The sequence below is a fragment of the Camelus dromedarius genome, chromosome 4 (genome assembly GCF_036321535.1).
Source record: "Camelus dromedarius isolate mCamDro1 chromosome 4, mCamDro1.pat, whole genome shotgun sequence".
Classification (NCBI taxonomy): Eukaryota; Metazoa; Chordata; class Mammalia; order Artiodactyla; family Camelidae; genus Camelus; species Camelus dromedarius.
This window is the reverse complement of record NC_087439.1, coordinates 87,937,116-87,960,801: the sequence shown is the minus strand read 5'-3', so window position 1 is coordinate 87,960,801 and position 23,686 is coordinate 87,937,116. Positions and strand designations below refer to the sequence as shown.

At 40.4% G+C, this 23,686-nt stretch overlaps 1 protein-coding gene across 6 annotated transcripts in view; it reads right to left on the bottom strand.

Annotated features, from left to right (window-relative positions):
- RHBDD1 (rhomboid domain containing 1) overlaps positions 1 to 23,686 on the bottom strand; it is a 113,425-nt gene that overhangs the window by 44,528 nt on the left and 45,211 nt on the right. For all 6 annotated transcript variants that reach the window (XR_004136867.2, XR_004136868.2, XR_010380704.1 and 3 more), the window contains 2 exons: positions 13,005 to 13,093; positions 9,098 to 9,154 (listed from right to left, as the gene is read on the bottom strand). Coding sequence is in view for 3 of the 6 variants with exons in the window: in XM_031452291.2 (XP_031308151.1) it covers positions 9,098 to 9,154; positions 13,005 to 13,093 (146 nt within the window). In the remaining 3 variants the exon portion in view is untranslated. The remainder of the gene's footprint in view (positions 1 to 9,097; positions 9,155 to 13,004; positions 13,094 to 23,686) is intronic.

Here is a 23,686-nt window from a genome sequence, read left to right as displayed (position 1 = left end):
GAGGAAGGCATGAGTGGTCCTGGAGAGGGGGCTGGAACGGGCTACTGACAAACGGAACAAATTCTTTCAGTTCAGAGCTATTTAGTACTTGGAGTATTTTCAGTGAAGTCCTGCCTGGAGTCAAGGGAATGGTTGAAATGATGGTGACGCTATACTGTCTGGTGGCTCCATACAGTGAGAGGTAGACAGACCAACATTTAGTGCATTTACTGCAGGACTGCTGTGCTGGGTATGACACTTCAGACAGTAATAACTACATTGAGATACACAAGCCAATGTGTCTCTAACTACAATTCTATGTCAGAGATCATGTTTTTACTACTAGCACTTTCGATAAACTGGTTCCTAGATAAAATGAGAGAAGAGACAACCTGGTCAGTAACTAATGCTTTAGGTATCAAACTCAGAGACACAATTAACAAATGGCAAAGTTGGCTTTTGCAAACTATTTCCATCAATCTTTTCAAGTTGGATTGAGTTTATTCCTTACATTTGTCTTTAATCACCCACTTTTTTGGAATTTGTTTGGAAGAGGTTACCTCTCCCCACAGAAGATTACCAAGCTAATTCCAGTATAATGAAAGCGAAGTAGTAGTCTAATTGTTTCCCTTCCCTCCTTCCATTATCATACCCTTTGAAGATGATGTTTCAAATATTTAATTAGTGTGCTTTTTGCTGTTGATTAAAATTCCTACCTTTCACTATGTGTCTCCATGTCTCCATATCACCCAACATAGTATTTGCTTAAGTCTAAACTTCTTATTGCTCTAATAAGACTACAGAAAAAACACAAGCAAGCCAGAAAGAAGAATACAGTAAGGTAGAATCTGGTTAATTGAGAATTCATATTTGGAATTTCTAATAACTGGTCTTAAGGCCATTTTAAAATTTACTTCGGTGCTGGTTATAAATAAAATGCTTTCCTAATATACAAGATTAAAAGTGAAACAGTCTAACTATTTCTTATAAAAACTTTCAGGTACTCTAAAAGTCTTTATTTTCAAATAAGCAATGAAACGACAATAAAACACACTAATCTAGTTTCGGCTGATAATCTAATGTAATTATATGTATTTATACAAATATTTGTCATGCAAAGTATTTGCGTCTATCAGTTATGTTGTTTTTACAACAGCTTTCACGAGATATAACGGATGTACTATATAATTCACCAATTTATCATGTGTAACTCAGTGCCTTTTAGTATATCCGTAGAGTCTTGCCATCATCCGCAATCAATTTTAGAACAGTTTCTCATCCCCCCAAAAAATCTGTACCCCTCAGCTATCACCCCCAACCCTCCCAGCCCTAAATAACTACTAATCTACTTTCTGTCTCTAGACCTATGCCTATTCTGGACAATTTCATAAATCAACTCAGGTAATGTGTGGTGTTTTGTATACGGCTCATTTCATTCAGCATAATGTTTTCATGGTTCATTCATGTTACAGCATGAATCAGTATTTTATTCTTTCTCATGGCCAAGTAATATTCCATTGTAGAAATATATCACATTTCATTGATTCATTCATCATTTGATAGACATTTGGGTTATTTCTACCTTTTGTCTACTTACTGTAAATAATGTTGCTATAAACATTTGCATATAAGTTTTTATTTGAACATATGATTTCATTTCTCTTGGGTACAGACCTAGGAGTAGAACTGCTGGGTCATATAGTAATTCTATATTTAACCATCTGGAACTGCCAAAATGTCTTCCAAAGCAGTTTTACAATTTTCTATTCACACAAGCAATGCATGAGTTCGTATTGCTCCACATCTTCACCAACACTTGTTAGTACCTGTCTTTTTAATTATAACCATCCTTATGGGCATGAAGTGGTATCTCACTGTGGTTTTAATGACTAATGGTGGTGAGCATCTTTTCATGTGCTTATTGGCCATTTGTATATCTTCTTTGGAGAATGGTCTATTCAGAGCCTTTGTTCACTTTTACTAATTATTACAATACTCCTCTATCTATCGTGTATTTCAGTATCTTCTATGTTGGTACTATTTTATTTAATGTCCTTCAAAGTCACAAAAATGAATGATTTAGATAAACATAAAATAAAATTGTTCAGGATTTAGGGGACTAATTCTGACAAGCCTTGCTTCTAATGTAGTAAAAATTAGTGGAGATTTACTAAATAGCTCCAATAACCCAATTTCCATATTCTCTCTCATGCTTCCCATGTCAGAATATGAACATTATGATATTTAAATTAGGATAAGGATATAAGCAAATTTCCCAAATCTTTGCAGTGATTTAGGACGGAGATGGGATCTGGATACAATTTTTAATATGGACACTCTTCCTTAAATTGGTCTTTACTCAATTAAACAATCAGAAAAATTCAGCTCCCACTGCTTGGGGAACAGCCACTAGCAAATTTCATATCCTGAGACAAAGGGGACTGTGGCACTGTACAAATCTTGCTTTCTATGCTTCTCACCAAAAAAGCCAAAACACAAACAAAAACCCCAAACCTTTTATATGAGGGCAAATGGTCAAAACACAATCAATTTATCTACTTCACAAAGAACAAAAGAAAGGGGCAACTGTTTCAAAACATAATAGAATATTTATGGATAAGTCTCTGAATACCACGGGATGCTCCAGCAATGCCTGAATAGAGAGACTGCCCAATTCCCTAAGAGTGCCAATTATTTTATTGCAACACAAAAAGCACAATGGGCACTTTCCCACATGGCTCATTACCACTTTCAACCCCTGCGGAAAGTCATTTTGTTACAGAAGGTCTAAGCAGCATTTACCCTCAAAATTATTCAGCTAATTCAAAATCCAAAATAACCCCAAAGCTCTGAATACCTGTCTACATGGATACCAGAAATACTACACACATCTATAGAGTTTTAACTGACAGGTAAGTTTGCTATGATTGGAGGCACCATTTTCTTGATACATAAAAACATCTTTCTTCTTGTTATTTCTTATTTAAAAGCCAACCTAGCAGGGCCTTAGTAAAATTAAGCCTACAACTCTAAACATCTGAATATTATAAAATCTAATTTGGTACTTGTCAGACAAAACATGGGGAGAGAGGAGGGGAAAGTTTTAATGCCTTAAGTCAAAGAGACTAGTGTGGTTAAAGGTTCTGCACCATCAGTCATAAGTCTTCAACAGGACAAAAAAAAACCCCATCAATATTTATTATAATGAGAACAGTTCTCCTAGGACCAAAAATTGTCTACAGCTGCTCTGCTGGCCCAATCAGATATTTTTAAATCTTCATAATAAACATGGCTGGAAAAACCTAACAATCAAACACTTAAGATAAATAAGTTTAAATTATATCCTGCAATGAATACTAGTTTAATATTCTTTTGTAGTTATATACTTTGGCTCTGTAATAAAAGAAATCCTGGTTATCATTATTCTATAAACTACTCCATCTGTTCCTTATACGCATACCAGGATTTCACGGCCAAAGAGATCAAGAAACACCACCAAGATTAGAAAAATTGGTAACAGCTTTTTAAACATTCATGAGGTTCTCTGACCTATAAAGACTTTTCTAGCTAAGGACGGCCATATTAAGAATAAATCATTACTTGTAAGAGATACACATGCTCTCATAAAAGTTCCCTAGATGACCATTAGCATGGCCACCTGGCCTTATGTGGTTCTGCCTTTGAAGAAATCCAATCACTTCAGAGGAAGAAATATAAATATGGTAATCTTACAGGGGAAAAGAAAGAAAGGTAAAAAGGGCTTTTATTTTTGCCTTTAATTCTCTGATCTGTGTGTCTGCTGGGTTTATGCTTTTCATATGAAGGAAGAAAAAAGCGGGTTTCCCTTTTTTCAAGTCCCCCCAAAAAAAGAAAGAAAGAAAGTCAGTATGAGAAACTGCCCTATTTTGTAAAGTTAAATCAGTAGAATGTCCATCTCACATCGCTGCACAACAGAAAAAGCAGGGGCTAGGAATCAGTGGCTCACATTTTCAGCCCTAATTCTATAACTATCTGCATGATTTTTGCCAAATTAACATTTCTAAACCTCAGTTTCTCAGCTGCCACACGAGATATTAGGACTAGTAATCACTTATCTTTCAAGCCATGTCTGAGTAGTGTGCTCTTATTATTCTCTTCATCCAGAGGAGCATCCTTGTTTCTTTTGGAGATTTAAAAAATGAACCAGGAGAGAAGCCCCTTTTCCTTTAGCAACTCTGAGGTGTTAGAAGCTGTGTCCCCTGCCTACTGGAGAGAATACGGTCAGCAGGAAGAGAGACATCACAATGGGAGATAGAACCAAAATGGTCTTCCTGTCCGGTTCACCTCTTCCTAGTCGCACAGGCTGAGAAACCTCATACTCGAGTCAGTGTGAACTGGCCTCCATAACCAACAACCAAAAGGACCCAATGCTCTTCCAAATGACTATATTTATCAGCTTCATTGACAACTAATCATCACACATCGTTTCTTCAGGCGAGTCTGCAGACAGAAGCAGCTGAGCTTGTGCTGTCCAGCAACTGTAGCTCTCTTGCACCAAGCCCATGTTTCCAGGATTCTGAGCATCCAAACCATCAGAGGTGACAGCCTCAGAGTGAAGCCTCCTCTTTGGGCAGTGACAGTACTCACCTCTGTGTCCGTAAGCCTAGGTAACCCCAATCATCTTAGCCTATGATTTTGTTCCTAAACCCATTAGAATTACCTGGGAAGCTTCAAAAAAAAAAAAAAAATAAGAAAAAAAAGAAGTCCAAGTCCCTGTCTCTATCTTTATTCTGATTTAATTGATCTGGGTTGAATTCAAGGCATGGAGATGTTGTAAAAGTTCTTCAGGTGATTCGTATGAACAGCCAGGATTGATAATCATAATCCAAGCCTTTAGAACTATATCAAAAACATAACTTGACTGTAACTCCAATAATATCACTCAACTGATTGAATCCTTCAGTGGCATTCCAGTACCTTCTGGATAGTCCCAGACAGGCCTTTTCATAAAAATCTGAAAAGCCCTTTCCTCTCATTTCTTTCTTTAACTTCTCCTTATTCATCAAGACCCAGCACTCCACTTCCCTTGGATAACCTCCAGTAACTGCAAGCCTCCTCCTCCCTCCCAAGGCCAAGCACTGAATGCACTGCATTAATACAGTTGAGTTGGACTTCTGCCTCTGCCAGGAATGAGTAACTGGGACTGGACTGGCCATTCTACTTAATCAAGTAGAAGACTGGAGGAAACATATGAAACAAATGTTTTTAGACATTGTATAATAGGCAGTATAAGATTTTGAATCTTGAGAGAAAGGAAATAAAGGAAAGGAGCCTGGAGGCACTTTCCAGACGATGGTGCAGGGAGGGGGAACATAAGCAGACGCAGCAGGCTGCCTGAGTTGAGCTGGAATTTGCAGGGCAGACTACAGGAAAGGAGAAAACTACATGTGTAGGAAAACCTCCAGAAATCTTCATGGGGTCCCCTGTAGATGTTGAATATTAAGCCACAGGTATGTAGGTGAAATTCCATGAGATCAGGCAAAGGATGACTGAGAGCTATAAAATGAACAATTCCCAGAGCTCAGATAGGGCTGGAAGACCTTTGCATTCAAACCAGCCAGAGTAGAGAGTCCTTGCTGAATAAAGGGCATTTAGGAGAGATCCCAGAAAAGTAACACCCAGTGGTAACACAGAATTAACCCTAGGGTAAAAATTACTTTAGACTGACCCTCAAGAAATGAAAAATAAGCCTGAGAAGGATCAAACTGATCATCAAGAAACTTAGCTGTGTGCCAGAACAAAGTCCAGTGTTCTTTAAGACTCTAGCACTCAATACTACAAAATACACAATGTCTAGCATCCAATCAAAACTTACTAGATAAGCAAAAATTATGACCCATAACCAGGAGAAAAATCAGTCTAATGAAGCAGATGCAAAACGACAGAATTAGCAGTCAGGGACTTTAAGGCAGCCATTATAACTGTGCTCCTGATTTAAATAAAACTATGAATTTAATGAGGAGAGAAATGGAGGATATAAAAGAGAACTAAATGGAACTTCTAGAGCTGAAAAATAGAATATCTGAGAAGAAAAATTCACTAGATGGGACTGACAGCAGAGTCAACACTGAGGAAGAAAGATCAGCAAGCTTGAACACACAGGCCACAGACACTATTCAAACCGAAGCCCACAAACACCAAAGAACATAAACAGAGCCTCAGGGACTTGTGGGACAACAAAAAATAGCCTAACATTGGTGCAAATGAAAATCAGAAGGGAGGATATTCTTTAGTTCTTTAGTAAAACAAAAGCTGGAAGAACTGATTACCAAGAGACCTGCACTAGAGGAAACAGTTAAGAAAGTTCTTGGGGCATAAGGAGAATGATACCACATGGAAATGTGGATCTACACAAAAGAATCTTCTATTTTTGAGGATCAACTGACATAAGCCCTGGGCCTATCCCTGAGCTATGCATGCAATGAATAGACACAAAGGGGAAAAAAAGAAGCAAAGGCGTTGAAAACTGAACTACTACATAATTTACTACACAAGTATCAGATGATCCCATGAGTGGTACACACATGGGATAGGCCCAAATAGCACAGTAAAGGATTTGAAAACTGAACTGACACTGGAACCCACAATCCACAGAAAGAAAGAATTTGTGTTCTAAACCTAACCAGGGAAACTGCTTACTGAAACGAACAAACAAACAAACACAGATCAACATTCTGCAGAGAATTTTAATAGAATCTAAAATCTCACCATGAATGTTCAGATATAAGACACAATTACTGGACATACAAAATCAAAACAAATAGAAGAATCTGACCAATTCTCAGGAGAAAAGGACAATCAGCAGGTGCCAGGCACAAGACAGGACTCAGATTTTGGAATTATCAGACAGATTTTAAAGAAGATACAGAATAACCATGCTCCGTGAGATCAAGGTGAACCCTCTTTCAATGAATAGAGAGACAGAGTTTTCGGCAGAGACACAGAAACGATAAAAAAGAACCAAATGGAAATTTTAGAACTAAAAAATACAGTATTAAAAAAAGTCACTGGATAGGCTCATCAGGTTCAATAGCAAAATGGAGGAAGGAGTTGGTGACCTTGAAGACAGATCAATAGAAATTATTCAATGTGAAGAATCCAGAGGGGAAAAGATTGAAAAAAATAGAGCCTAAAGGGCTTGAGGGACACCATCAAAATGTCTAAAATGCATGTCATTAAAGTCCCAGAGGAGAGGAGAAGCAAATTGATGGAGAAAAAAATGCTTATAGAAATAATACCTGAAACTCTTCCAAATTTAGTGAAAGACAAAACATCTGAGGCAAAATGTTGACAGAATTAAAGGGAGATACAGATAATTACATAATTATGGTTGGAGATCTAACCCCTTTCTCTCAGCATTGATGGAAAAATTAGATACAAAAGCAGGTAAAGACATAGAGGATATGAACAAGATGGTGAAACACCTTGACCTAACTGGTATGTGTAGAGTACCACATTCAACAATGGCAGAACACACATTCTTTTCAAAGGCACATGGTACGTTCACCAGGGCAGACCATACACTGGGCCAAAAGAAAGTCTTGTTAAATTGAAAGGATCACTACACTGTGTTCCCTAACAAGAGAATTAAATTAGAAATCAGTTAACAAAATGATGTCTAGAAAATCTGTGGTATATTGAAACAATAAAATGCTATTCAGCAATAAAAAAGAATAAACTGCTGACACATACGATAATATATGGATCATAAAGAATGAAGTTCAAGGACAGAAGCCAGATACAAAAGAACACTTAGTAAATGAGTAGATTTATATGAAGTTCAAGCTCAGGCAAATTAACCTATGGTGACAAATGAAATCAGAAGAGTGGGTGGGGCCATTTACGAGAAAGAGATATTTCAGTAAAAACTCAAGGAATGTCATTATTAGCTCTCACTGCATTATTCTGTATCACCCCACTCACAGTTCACCAGTCACCTTTCCATACCTTAATTAGTCCTGTTAGTTTCTATTGTTTCACCTTTTCAAACGAATGGCACCTCCATTCTCACTCCTGGTTATAAACTGTGAGGCAGGGACTACAGCTCCTTCTTTCTCTCCCACAGTGGCTGGCCTGGCCCTTGTACAACGTGACACTCACAACGTGCTACTGGCCAAGCCAGGTGAGGAACATAGAGCACAAGTGCCATATATATATACATGAAATTCTTTGTACTTATATTTTTAAGCCAGGGGTCAAAAAGCCACAGCTTGTGGTCCAAATACAAACCACTGCCTATTTCTGTAAATAAGGTTTTACTGGAACACAGTTATACACATTGCTTATGAATTATTTATGGTTCTTTCATGCTATGGCAACGGGTTGACTAGTTGCAGCAGAGAAAACACATGGCCAACAAAGCTGTTGGAGTCTAAAACAGTAGCTCTCTGGCCCCTTACAGGAAAGAGAGCTGACCCCAGATTTAAGTGACAGCAGTTCTCAGTAGGCAGGGCTACAGCAGACACCCGATGTGTCCAGAGCCCATGGCTGCTTTAAATCCTGTCTGCTAGTGCTGATCCAGGGTATTATGGTGCAGCCTCTCCAGGCTTGAATGTAAGGGCCTTAGCCTAAAACACATCATATGCCTCAGTAGGAAGTCCTTTCTACCTATTTATATAGACATCTAGAAGAAACACATTCCCCTCTGTAAGTCACATGGTATTAACTTTTAGAGGAATGCCTATCTTAGCCCCTTAGATAAGCATAGTTCTTCCTGAATACGCAGGTGAGGAGGAGAACTGTGTATCTGAAACTAAATTCTAACACACTTAACCAGCAATATGGTCTCAGGCTGAAAATCAAGGGACCTGAGTCCAGTATGAATCTTACTGTATCTGAGACTTCAAACCAATCAGACAGTATTTTCACATCAGTTATCTCCTTCCCTGGAGTTCTCTAACAACACACCCAAATATGCAACTGCCCCTCTACCTAGTTTTGAGTCATTTTAGAGGCACGAGTACACAATGTGGGAAGTACTCTACAACAGCTCAAGCTCGTATTAATGTAACTCAACAGCAGCAAACACTGTAATTTCAAAAAATAAGTTTAAGTGTATTAAATGAAATAAAGTACTTACCTGTGTTATTAAAGTAGTATTGCTGTCTCGGGTAACCAGTATTGGAGGGAAAAATGCCTAAAGATGAAGGAAACAGACATTTTAATTGTAGCCATAAGCTTTCCCCCCAGCTTTATTGAGGTATGATTGACAAATTATTATGGTACATGTTTAGGGTGTACAATGTGAATTTTTAAAAGGTATACAATGTGATGATTTAATACGCATATACATTATGAAATGATTACCACAATCAAGTTAATTAACACATTTATCACCTCACATATTTACCATTGTGTGTGTATGTATATGAGAGCACTTAAGATCTATTCTCTTTATAAATTTCAAATATACAATACAGTGTTATTAACTGTAGTCACCATGCTGTATATTATATTCCTAGAACTTAATCATCATATAACTGGAAGTCTGTACCCTTTGACCAACATCTCCTCGTTTCCCCCACTTGCCAGCCCCTGGAAACCACCATTCTACTCTCTGGTTCTGTGAGTTTAACTTTTTTAGATTTCACATATAAGTGAGATCATACAGTATTTGTCTTCCTCTGGCTTATTTCACTTAGCATAATGTCATCCTGGTTTATCCATTTTGTCAAAAAAGACAGGATTTCTTTCTTTTTATGGCTCAGTAATATTCCATTCTACATATATACATACCACATTTTCTTTATCTATTCATCTATGGACAGACATTTGGGTTGTTTCCCTATCTTGGCTATTGTGAATAATGCTATAACAAACATGGTAGTACAGATATCTCTTTGAGATACTGATTTCATTTCCTTTGGCTATATACTCAGAAATGAGATTGCTGGACCACATGGTATTTCTATTTTAAATTTTTTGAGGAATCTCCACGCTGTTTTCCACAGTGGCTGCACCAATTTACATTCCCACCAACAGTGTACAAGGGGTCCCTTTGCTCCACATCCTCACCAACACTTGATATCTCTTGTCTTTTTGATAACTGCCATCTTAACACTTCCTGATTTCAATTTATGTTATAAAGCTACAATAAACAAAACAGTACAGTACTGGCATAAAACTAGATACATCATCCAATGGAACAGAATAGCCATAAGGCTGTAACTACCTTTTCAACAATTAAGAGATTCTCTGTAATAAAGGTCTAAGTCATTTATTTTTATTTTTATTTTTATTTTTTTAGTTCTTATTTTTTATTGAAGTGTAGTCAATTTACAACATTAGTTTCAAGGGTACAACAGGGCGATTCAGTTGCACATATAAATATATATACACACACACACACACATACACATATACAGTTTCCTTTCCATTATGGCTTATTATAAGAAACTGAATATAGTTCCCTGTGCTATACAGTAGGTCCTTGTTGTTTATCTATTTTATATATAATAATGTGTTTCTGTTAATCCCAAACTCCTAATCTATCCCTCCTCTCCTCTTTCCCCCTGGTAACCATAGTTTGTTTTCTACGTCAATGAGTCTATTTCTGGTTTGTAAATACAATTTGTTATTTTTTTTTACATTCCACACATAAGCAACATCATATGATATTTGTCTTTCTCTGTCTGACTTACTTCACTTAATATAATAATCTCTAGGTCCATCCATGTTGCTGCAAATTGCACTGTTTCACTCTTTTTTATGGCCGAGTAATATTCCATCACACACACACACACACACACACACACACACACACACACACACACACACACACACACACACACACACACACACACACACACACCCCGACATCTTCTTTATCCATTTATCTGTCAATGAACATTTAGGTTGCTTCCACGTCTTTGCTATTGTAAACCACGCTGCTATGAACACTGGGGTGCATGTATTTTTTTTGAATTAGTGTTTTCTCCATTTATACGCCCAGGAGTGGGATGGCTGTATCAAACAATAAGTCCTCCATAGTGGCTGTACCAATTTACATTACCAACAGTGTAGGAGGGTTCCTTTTTTTTTCACACCCTCTCCAGCATTTATTATTTGTAGACTTTTTAATGATGGCCATTTTGACTGGTGTGAGATAACACCTCATTTTAAATGATTTCCAAACAAATGTTATAGTAAGCTCTTTCTTTTGTTTGGGGTTAGCCCTACAGTGAACAGAATGTATTTTGGGGGCATGATGAAACCCTAACTTTTACTCTCTGAAGGTCCTTAAGGTTCCTGTTGACATGAGATGGCCTTTGCCTTCCAAAAGTCCAAGCTTGGTCTTTGAGAGATGACCTCAAAGACCATCTCTACTTGTACATCTCTGCACGAGCAGAGATATTCTGGCTACAGAGAGAACTTGTCCCCAACAAGGGAGTTAGGAGGGCCACGCTCTCGCCCTTCCTAAGGGACTTCCCCTCTCTCATCCCTACAGGGGTGATGGGATAGGCAATTCAGCACTGCTGGAAGGGAGAGAGGGAGGAACGACGGGGGGGCACCTTCAGTGTGATGCTCTCTCCCAGGAGTTCTGGGACAGCAGCCTTCACGTGCGTGATCATTTTCCACAGGACTCCTGTGTCACCTCAATTCTCAGATCACTCTTGACCTTTCTCCGGTTTCACAGGAAAAAAAGGCAGAGAAATTGCAGGCCATGTGTAAACAGCACTGAGTGTTTCAACTTTTGGTATTTAATTTTCTACTGCATTACTTTGAAAATAGAATGATGTAAGAGTAAGTCTCCATAGAAAATAGGCAAGGTTTTAAGAAGGTAAACTAAGAGCTTAAATGTTATAATTGTGGGGAAAATCCTCTTTAAAAACAAAATGATTGCCTAAATTTCATAATATGTCTTAGAAAGCGTTACTAACCACTTAATCTTCAGACACACAGGAAAAAAGGAGACAAAACATTAGACTCTCAAGACTCATTTCTTTTCCTTTATCAGTAAGGAGAGCATTTGGACAACAAAGCTCGTTACTAGATTTCCATAATTAAGTTGTATCAAAAATATAATAAAAAAGGACATTTTCAATAGATGAAGCTCCTGCTGCCTCCTCCAAGCACACACACTAGAAACAGTAATAGGCAAATGTAGCAAAATAAAAATCTGCTTCAACGCAACACAGCCTGTAAAAATCACCCGAAAGTGAATACAACAAGCTAATAAAGGCACAACGCTCGAAAATCTCTCTAATATCATGAATATTATATGGTTCTCAGGAATACCAGTCATCGGCACAAACCGTGAAAACAAATTATATATGGTTCAAGAAAAGGTAAAATAGTCTCAGAAGATTTCCCATGAATAAAAGATGAAAGATTGGAACTCATATGGTCTACAGAACAAGTGTTTGCAAAACAGTTTTCTTATAAGACCAGTATAGTGTTTTAAATGAAGAGGTCAAAAAATTCTTACGTTTCTAAATAAAATATTTTCATTGAGCATTCATTAGAAGGAAAAAAATTTAATTAAAAAGCAGAAGCCAAGCTTCAAGCAATAACAGACTTGGTTTGGCCATGCATGAATATATCTCGCCCACCAGGGACCCAATGGTCATTCTGAATTCTTTAAAATACTGGCCTTGCACTTCAGGACATATTTGTCTTTCTTTTTTTAACCATGCCTTGCATGCACAGGAATTATTGGAATATTATAGAAAAAAGCATATTTTAAACCCGCTTTAGTTCTCTGAATGGCAAGGAAATTGTGGTTTTCCGTGAGTAGCAATAATGCTGTGGGTATAAATATATACTGCTATTTGTCCCCAAAGAAAGCCTCAGGTTTAAAATCTGGGTTTGCAGCCTCTTCTGCAGAACAGTGCGAGGAACAGCACCAGCTGGCTGATCTCTTGGTTTAAAAAGGGCCTATTAGGGAATTCCTAAGCTGCACCACAGGGAAATGTGGGGTTGCTTCTGTTTCCATTAAAATGAAAATAAGCTTCCCGCTTGTCCTGCAAAGGTGTTCTGTTCTGTACCTGCACAGGTTTTCATGATCTTCTTCAGAGGCCCACAAGTGTACATGAGTCCAACAAGAATCCCGGCCAGATGCCCGGCGAAGGAAGTCCTGGGGGAGAAGGAGAGCCTTTGTGAGTATGTGTTCCGCTGCTGATTACACACTGTCTTCTCATTAGCCCAGTGCATGTCAATTAGTCACAGTCTGCAGGCTTTGTTCCACATCACATCTTTTATGCTGAGCATCATTTAACTTAGTCCCAAGAACAACATTTCCTACCTTTAAAAAAAAAAAAAAAGTACAGCAAATAACAACCACGACATGTTTAAAATGCAACATCCTTCTTTGACCAAGAGAAGTAGGCTGGCTCCTTTGGAGCAGCGGAAGCCTTTTGACAAGACAACCCATCATATATCTAAATTTTTTCTCTGTAGCTCTTATCACAGAACATAAATGAAATCGGTTTTCTCTTAATTAAATCTTGACTCATCCAGCCACTGTGAGGGACAGGAGCTACCTGTGCTACGGCAGAGCAGACTGCTACATTTTTCAACCCCGCTGACCAGTGAGCAGAGAGCAAGGGCAACTCGGCAGAAGAGACTGAGATGTCCACTCCCCGCCCCCCAAAATGTATCCTGCAGTCGCTCAGCAAAAAAAACCAAAAAAAAACAAAACCCAAAATGTAAACTTCAAGCTTGAATGATGAGATTGAGCGTTAAATTGGTTCCACTCTTCTTAAAATAGCATCTGAGATTGGCAATCCCCTCTAACTATAAACACAAGGCAAGCTTCAGCTAAGTATATGTTGAATGAGTAAAAGAATAAATGAAAGAAAATCACCCAGTGGGGCTCCCTTCCCCCCTCAGCTTTTGCTCTCAATGCAGCCGGCACCCAGCTATCAGTTATTCTCCTAAAACAGAAGCCAAGTGATGGCTTCTGTGGGACTGTGGGACTCACCGACTCCTCTGTCTCCAGATGCCCTGGCCTGCAGTCAAGGCCTTCCGACCCCTGGCCTTGCCCATCCCTTCCTTCCAGCCTCACCTCCAGCCAAATCCATCCCCCCAGCCCACTGCCAGATCCCCCAGGCGTTCACAGGTGAACACAAGGCTCAGCTGAACAGCACTCCTGTCATAAAGAACCCTGTCCTAGTTGAAGAGTTGCTCTCTCCTTCTGCCGGCCCCCCCTGAGAGCCGCTACTTCGGCCTTCACAAGAGCACGTGTCAGGCCTGCTGGGCAGCAGAGTGCTCACGTGCGCCTGTCTGTCCCTCTCCTCCAAACTCCCTGAGGGCAGCAGCGGTGTCTTATCCACCTGTTACACTAAATTAGAAGCAAAAGAAAAAAAAGAAAAAGAAACCAAAAAAGGCCAAGCACATGAATACACGTCATAGGTATGAACATGTGAGGGGAAATGACCCCCGACTCCAGAAGCGGGGGCAACGGAAAGTGACCAAAGAGCCGGACGCGAACTCCAAGCGCGTGGTGACTCCTGGGGGTCTCACACGTGTATTTCACACACCTAGACTGTGCCTGGCACAGGACAGACTCTCAAATAGGTGTTTAATGTGTCCCAGGATGGGTTCACCAGGGGCACCAGGAGGCAAGTTAAACCTGCTGCGTCTTCTGCCTCAGCGCTGTGGTGCTGATGTTCACCCATGCGAGACCTAGAGTCAAATCCAACACACTTGGCGACCAGGGCAGCAAAGAACAGGGCAAAGAGGCCCCTGATGCCGCCGGCAAGGGGGCCACTGTGAATGTGACTGTCTAAAGGCCAGGGAGACTTGCTGGCTCTCAGGAAAGAACAGGTAAGGGATAAAGACTTCAGAGAAGACACAGAAGGAAGCCTCCTGTAGACAGGATGCTTATCCCAGTAGTTAACCCTCCTACCCCCCAAGCAAGGCCCTGCACACGTCTACACACCCCGAAAGTCACAGTGCGCGCGCGCGCACACACACACACACGAGCATTCCCTTCGGGAGAGCTACTATTTTCATCAAATATATCTACCTCACAGTATGTTTAACCTGATGATAAAAACATGGGATCAGACACTTGGTTTCCCATTTTCGGGGAAGAACAGTATGAAGTGTGCTTGCCTTTAGCTTTTCCAAACAAAACCAAAATTGTACTTATTCTATTTTTAGGCTAAATAAATGCTCCAACTAGTTCTAGGAATGGCAAAGAAAGTGGTAGTTTGAGGGAAACAAAGAAGAGGCCAGAATCAATTTTTTTAAAAATCGTAACCTCAAGTTAACTGAAAAGAATAAAAGAACATCAGTATTCTTGCAATTTTCTAAACCAATCTTTATGGTGAATCACATAGATATAAAATGACATGGGAGAGAATTTCAGTTTAAAACCCCAACCTATTAAACAATCAACCTTGAATCTCATTTACAAGTCAGAGTACAATACAGTTAAATGAATTTCTTATCTCTCTAAATGGGTTTGCGGAAGCCCGAGTTGTAATCTAACTGCAGATAACTAGGGAAGGGAGGCTGGCAGACCAGAGACCATTTTGCAATATCCTTTAAAATTCAGCATTTTCTTCAGAAGTCCCGTCTCAAAACTCTAGCTGTCCTTGTCATTTCGTTTAAGCTCTATAAAAATGTTCTTCTTTTAAAGTAAAAACAAGAAGAGATTATGACCTTATTCAATCGAAATTGAGACTCTCTCAGCATTACACACAAAAAGGGGGAGGATTCCACCACTGAAAAAGGAAATATAAGCTCACTTTAAGAGGTATATTAACTGGCTCCTTGCTGTAGGTAACCTTGTGATAAACCACTTCGTTTCACCCTCTAAGAGATTTCCATGTCCTGAGAGAGGAAATAGACCTGCAGACAGGAAATGGAAATGGAACTGGAAACTATCTTCTCCCCAGCAGGATGGGCACCCCAGTCCTAAGATTAGGGCACTTTATCCCTGCCCCTGGGGGTGCTGCAAAGCCACAAGGAGGCCCTGGGCTTTGGGGGAAGAAGACACATCTGATCAGTGTCTGGGATCTACCTTCTGGTGTAACAGCTTTAGAAACAGATTGTGTTATTATGATCACAAGTATGCATGCTAAACAGATGTTCTGACATTTGTGGCATCTGAGGATGCCCGCGGCTCCTCAGCACGCTTCTCTGATCTTAGTTATACCTTCAGGCTGACACCCCAAGGGGCAGGCTGGGAAAACTCTGTTCTTAAGAACAGCTTCTTCTTGACCTAACTAGGTCTTAGGCTGGGACTGAGGATTTGGTGATGATCTGTCACCCTCTAACCGAATCCAAGGTAATTCCTCAGGGACAGAACCACCATACTCCACCCCATATCCCTGACTACACTGAGCACAGTAAACGGCCTGACACTAGCACTCAGTAAACAACCACCGAATGAGTGGAGAAGTGGAAGTAAAATTACACGTAACGCGCACAGATCTGACATACACTACAACTGTACCATAAAAACACAAGCTATACTGGCCACCAATTAATAGCTGTTTTAGTATCAAACCTCACTGGGAGAGAGGATAGCTGAACAGAACACCGCCTCCCCCACCCTCCCCTCTGCACACTGGGACAACGTATTACACAAAACATGCGCTCAATTACCAAAACAACAGCACTAGCCTATCATTATACCCTAAAATTGGTCACTTAGAAGCTCCGTTTTTTCTGATAGCTCACTAGTGACTCTCTTCAGGAAATTATAACAGCTAGAAGCAAACACCGATTGTGACGGTGAGATAAAGCCACGGGAGTCAGCATCACCGCTGCTGTGTTTGGCCGCACAGGCTGCACACTGTACAGTGTACAAATAATCTGTCCAGGGTCTCAACAGTGCCACAACGTAACCAATACTTACGGATCCAATATTCAAATTCAGATCATCCTATCTCATCTTCAAAGCAAGTTCAGTACTGACGTAATTTCATTTTAATAGGGGACAAGACCATAATCCAGGAGTTCTTAAACTTGTCCAGGTTCTAAACCCCTTTAAATGTTTGATAAAAGCCATGAATCCTGCCTGCAGGAAAACTACACATATGCAAAATACACCACTATATTTTAGGAAGTTCATAGATGGCTTGGATCCTATCCCCTGATCTCTCATTAAATATCCCTGTTTGAAATGAAAGCAATTTGTCACAAACAGAAGAATTTCAAACATCAGTACCAAGTCTAAGCAGTTATATATGCAACTGGAAAAACATTTTGTTTGTATTCAAATCCTAATGCAGAGGCAGCCATTTACGTAGCTTACTTAAGTTTATGACCACGTCTGATTTCTTTGTTGGGCCACTGCTCTGTAAGGGTGGAACCTACATCTGGGTTTGATTTCCTTCTTTCTGAAATCCCACTTTCAGTAATTCTTTCAGTTAAAGTCTGAGAGTAAAAAATTCTGCTAGTCTTTGTGTGATCCAGAAGGTCCTTATTGTTGCATCCCATTTTGATGACAGGTTTAGGATCTACTGCTGCTGCTACGAAATGCACTGTCCGTCAAGGAGTCATCCTTCTAGGGGCAATCCGTCTCTTCTCTCAGCCTTTAAGATTTTCTCTTTATGTTGGATTTACAATTTTATACAACAATCATTCCAGCTGCAGATTTGTTTACCCTCCTTGAGATTAGCTGTCCTCTTTCAACCTGAGGTCTCGTCTTTCTGCAATTTTGAAAAATCATCAGCCATTGTTTTTTACCCTCTTACTCTCTGGATATTTCCTGACACAGAGAGGGGGCTCAATATGTATTTACAGAAAAAACTAAAAAAAAAAAAAAAAAAAAAAGATGAAAGCAAACATGAAATCAATGTTGCTACACATTACTTATATGGGGTAGAGAAGATGGAAAGATAATTTTGGAGCAAAGCTAAGATGAAGATATTATTGTGGGTTACACGTCAATTATATCTCAGTAAAGCCAGAAAAAAGTATACGATTGTGGATTTTAATTATGCAAACTATATTCAGATATTATTAACACCAACACGAATGCAGCGTTCTTTCCTATCATGCTAGCATCAACTGACCCTCACTCCTTTAAGAGGCTACTTGTAAGGCTGAGCTAAGCTGTTATGCAAATGTTCCTACTGCCACGTGCCACTGTTAAAGAATCAAAAACTAAAGCTATGATTGAAAGCTGGGACAAGCTATAAAGGTCCTCTGTTAAACGGAAAATTCTTTCCACAGTTGAAGAGGCTACCCTCTCAGGCATACCTCAGAAAGCAGAAAATGTATTACTTCTAAGATATAATCTCACGGTGTACGCAGAGCAAACGACCTCATTAAGGATGTAACTTGATGGAGACACAGTGTTGGATAAGGTAAGATAATAAGGTAAGGTAAGAGGCAGTCAGTGAGAAGTGGCCTATTGTGCTGTATGTTCCAGAATTTCCTCCTGTAAAAGCAGTTACTACCAGGTAGGGGCTGAGCTGATCACAAGCTCAGGGATTTGGGGAATCTTAATTAAAGGTCCCAGATTGGCAGTAGAGCAAAAACATGTAGCAAGAATTTTTCAGGTGTTGAACATTAATGCCACGAGGGAAAATCCTGATGGGACTGCTGCTTCCCAAGATAAACTGTCCTTAAAGGACCTGTTTTCCATCCGTGATGCTTTCAACCACTACACCAGGCCATGTCTTTGGCAATGGCAGTCTGGGACAGACTGGGTCTACATGTTCTCTCTCTTTGCTTCTCTCAATATAGTGCCCTCGTGCCCCCTCCCACCACCTTTGGCCTCAAAGGTAAAATTATATCTCCCTTAAAGGCAATGCAACCTCTATTATCCATGTTGGTTTAATAAACGTGGCACCAACCTCAGACATAGGGCTGGGAGCTGACCGCTAACATCAACCTGAGTCCCAGACAAACATGATCTGGACAAAAATAAGTATTGCAAAGGTAAGAGAAGCCTCTTTTACAAAAGAGCTTCCAATGTAATAGAGGATGCCTAGCAATGCCTTGGCTCTCAATTCCTGGCAGCAAGATAATTCCATGAGCTGGCTTAAGGAAGGAGCATTCGTTCACTCATTCATCAAACATATATTGACTGACTACTACATAAACAAGACAAACACAGTCTTTGCCTCACGGAGCTTACAATTAGTGGGGGAAACAGACAGACACACACGCACGAACTGCCAATTGTGGTGAGTGTAGGAAAAGAAGTCTACTTTCACTAAAGAGACCTGGGATGGCTCCTTAAATGGCATCTAAAGTGACTTCCACAGGATTGGGAGCTAGTGCGTCCCAAAGTGAGGATGGGAGCTTCTGGCAGAGAAAAAGCACACATGGAAGAGCTGTGAGGCAGGCAAGAACGTGGGGTCTTAGAAACACGGAGATGGCCATCAGGTGGCCGAGTACAGTGAGTTAGCGTAAGGACATGAGCATGAGATGAATTTGGAAAAGCAGGCCAGAGTCAGATCCCATAAGCCTCTGTGCCATGGGGAGGAATCTGGGTTGTTTCAAAAGTACACTGGGAGGCCACGGAGAAGTTTAAACAGAGGAATTCTGTGTGTGTGTGTGTGTGTGTGCGTGTGTGTGTGCGTGTGTGCGTGTGTGTGTGTGTGTGTGTGTGCACGTATATATATTTATTGAAGTATACTCAATTTACAATGTTGTGTCAGTTTCTGGTGTGCAGCATAATGTTACAGTCATACATGAACATATATAATTTGTTTTCACATTCTTTTTCAACATAAGTTACTACAAGATACTGAATATTAAGCAGGAGAATTCTTAAGAGCAGACTCTGGAGAGGTGAGAATGGCTGGTGTAAGCAGACCAGGAAGGAGGCTTAAGGTGAAAAGTGATGGCTGCCTGGAAGAGGGTAGTAGCAGTAAAGGTAGAGAGAAATGATTGGTTTGGGGTCTATTTTGTTGGCAGAGATAAAAGGACTTGCTGATGTAGTGCAGGGAGAGATCCAGGCTTTTGGTCTGTGCAATGAGATGGATGATGGAACCGTTTACTGTGATGGGGAAGCTGAGGGGGTAAAAGGGCAGGGTAGGGGTTGAATTCAAGAGGTAAGTTTTGATGTGTTTGATGTGTTTATCCTGAGATGCCTGCAGGACAATTAAATAGAGATATCCCATAGAGTGTTCGGGGGGGGGGGAGGGTATAGCTCAGTGGTTAGAGTGCGTGCTTAGCATGCATGAAGTCCTGGGTTCAATCCCCAGTACCCTCCATTAAATAAAAAATTAAACAAAACCTAATTACCTCCCCCCCAAAAAAGACAAAAGAAACCTATAGCTGGGTGGGTAGGTGGATGGATACCCAGATGGAAATTGAGAGGAAGAATAATTCAAAATATTGTTCACATATTTCATTTTACTTGACTCCTAGACTACCTGTATAAAATATGACTATAACATTACATTTTTAAGTATATGGCATAAAATACATTATACACATACAAATACATGTATACATATCTAAAGACAAGATTTAAAGGAAATACATAAAAACAGCAACAGATAATATGGGGAAGGCATCGTTGTTGTCGGAGTAAAGCGTTAAGAAGGCTTCTCCCATTTGGCACATGTTAGTGTTTTTAAATTGCACTCCAGATGAAAATCATATTTGCTAGCTCTGTAACATCACTGTTTCTTCAGAATCTGTGTTGTGATTCAAGTCTTCTTCCAAACAAAGTGAGGAGTTGTGCCAAATTAAATGAAAGCAACAGGTAAGTGAAATTACACAGAAAATAAATGAATAACCGTTTCCCCACCTACACTTAACTGGGGCACGGATGTTAGAGAGTCTGTGTTAATTCTGCAGGTGAGGCTTGTGTTCTTTTCCTCACCAGACACTTCACAGAATCAGACACATCCTGGAGTTCCCATTCCTGTATCTCCCAAATTCACTGTCGAGTAGATTCTATTTGCCCCCAAATCTCTCCGTCTGCTCTGTGCCACCCCATGTCACCCCAGCCTCTGGGACAATCTAGGGAAGTGGTTAGATGGCTGGGGACTGAATCCCAGGTCTGACCTGGGGAATCAACGAGAACCTTACCAGCTGCCCCGATAGCCACTGTCTTAGCTCAGCTCTCTCTCTGCCTGGTCTGTCCCAGCCCGTTTCCACCATCATGTGACAAGTCAGTCTCCGTAACAAGCAAACCTGATCCCAATCCCCAAACCCTGACACCTCCATCGCCCCCTTAGACCCAAATATGCTTTAATGCTTCCTCTATTTTTTTTATAATGGAATTTATAAATAGCATATTCACATACACACTTTCAAAAACAGACAAGGGAGGATATAGCTCAGCAGTATAGTGTGTGCTTGTTTAATCCCCAGTACTTCCATTAAAAAATAAATAAATAAAAACCTAATTACCCACCCCCCCCAAAAGAAATTAAAAAAAAATACAGACACATAACATACACACACCATCTCAACTCAATATAATGCCCGAGTTGTGAAAATAAGAAAAACAATGTTTAATTCATGATAACATACTATGAATTTATGAGTGCTCAGGCACACCGCCAGCAGAGGACACGCGAAGCTGTCCTTTGCCTGCCCCTATGCGTGGAGTCTGCATGGAGGTGAGACTCACAAATGCAGGTGGGCACAGACGGGCTTTCTGTGACTCAAGCACCACAGGCAGGACTCCATCAGAGACATGACTTTATGTGAGGGCAGCTAACTTTTGACACCAAATAAAGCAAAGTACAATTTTCCCTTAAGTTACATTTACAATTCGAGTTACAATTTTCCTGGAAAAGTCATTATATATTAAGTCCATGCCAAAGCAGAAAATCTTTGTGTTTATATGAAAAGCACAATTAGGTTTTCAGCTCAGATAATCACAAACAGCTTTTTCACCTACACTAACGTCCTTTCGACAGATTGGGGGTGGGGGCGGGTGTGCAGGACCGTTCTTGTTGGAGGGGACTGTCCTGCACGCTGCAGGGCAGCTAATACCTCTGGGTCCTCGCACACCAAGTGCCGGGAGCACCCCCACTAATCATTACGTTAACTAAAAACGACCCTGCAAATTTCCAAAATCCTTCCTGGGGTCCAAGCCACCGATCCCAGTGGAAAACCACTGGCTTAGTGCACAGCTAATGCTTATGAAACGTCTGTGGAATCGATGACCTTTAATCATTAGGCCTCAAAAATATTTCTTTTCAAAGTACTTCTCATGTGACTATGCCATGCACAAATTCCAAGGATTCCAAGTAAATCTACAACATATTGAACTGATATGCGAGAAGAATGTCCCACCACAACTGAAATGCACACGGGGAGTTAGAACGTTTGAAAGAGGCCATGATCACTTCCACATTGCGCTATGGTAGAATAAACGCAACCTGGCACGTGAAAAACGCTCCGCCATCTGCTGTTACTACAGACAGAAATATTTCTGGAAACCACGCAAATGATTATGTGCAGATCACCTCCAGAAAGTAAATGTAAAATGAAAGAGAAGTTGGAATGTTTACAGCCTGATTTAAACATGTGCTACTGTTATGAAGCAAATAGACGTTCCTGTGAGCTCAGCCTCTTGGAAGTATTTTCAGAAACAGTGTCATGACTAGAAATCCCACAGTCCTATGGCAACTGGGCTCTTTGAAGTTGCAGAAAGAGGCTGGCTTAGGTGACCCCAATTAATAGGAGTTCATCCCGGGGTGCACAAGGAAGAGAAAAAGGCAAGGAACAGTCTCAGCTGTTAACTGTGGAAGGGACTTCTCCATTGTGCTCATATGCGCCAAAACACAGATGGACGGGCTGCCCCTGCCAGGTGGTAGACTGAATCCACGAGTTCTCAACACTGGCTACACATTAGAATCTCTTAAAGAGATGGTAAAAGTCACAGCTCCTTGGACTCCACTCCCAGAGAGTCTGCAGAATTGCTCTAGCGTGGGACCCTAACACTGTTGCGTGTGTTCGGTTACTTTCTGATGATGTTAGTTTTAATTCCCTGGGAGATTTTAACGTGTTAAGGTTGAGGACCACTGATCTTAAGCCAAAATTCAGATTTTAATGATGAGATTTCAGCTGGCACAGTAGGCCAACAAGAAAAACATTTCGAGTGTAGGCAATACTCTACCCTAACAAAGTACCCCACAGAAGTAACATCTGTTTCCCCTCCTGGTAAACTGGTTTTAATATATTCTGTAACGCCACAAGAGAGTAAACGCAACTCTGAAAATACATGTGAGGAAACATGTGAACTTACTCCAGAAGATTTACGAGTTCTTTGGACTTACAAAAACATGATAATCTAGCTAATGGACTCACATATTCAAGAGTCACAGACACATGGTCCAAGACGATGACGGAGAAGAGCTAAGGGAATCCCCGAATCCCTAAATCCAACAGAAAGACTGGGAGACAAAACTGGATCATAAAGCTAGCCTGTAATTTCAGAAAAGGTAAATTCCAAATGTGGTTAAATCTGGTCTGAATCAAATTCTAATGCCCCACCTACTGTCGTAACTCAGAGACCTGGGCAAGCCATGGACATCACATCCTGCTCCTTCAGCAGCTTCCCCGGGGTGCTTGTAAGGCACGGTTAATGCTAAGAGCACAGAACCACCAGCTACAAAGTGCTGAACACTGCCCATGAGAGTAGAATTTGTTTGCCCAAGACAACATGCTAGGCTGAACATCTGTGGACAAAAAAACCCTAGTGAAGCCAGGACACCCACATGGGCTTATCTCAGGAACGCTGTCACAAAGATACACAGTCTCACCTCCGACAGAGGCCGAAGAAGAGTGG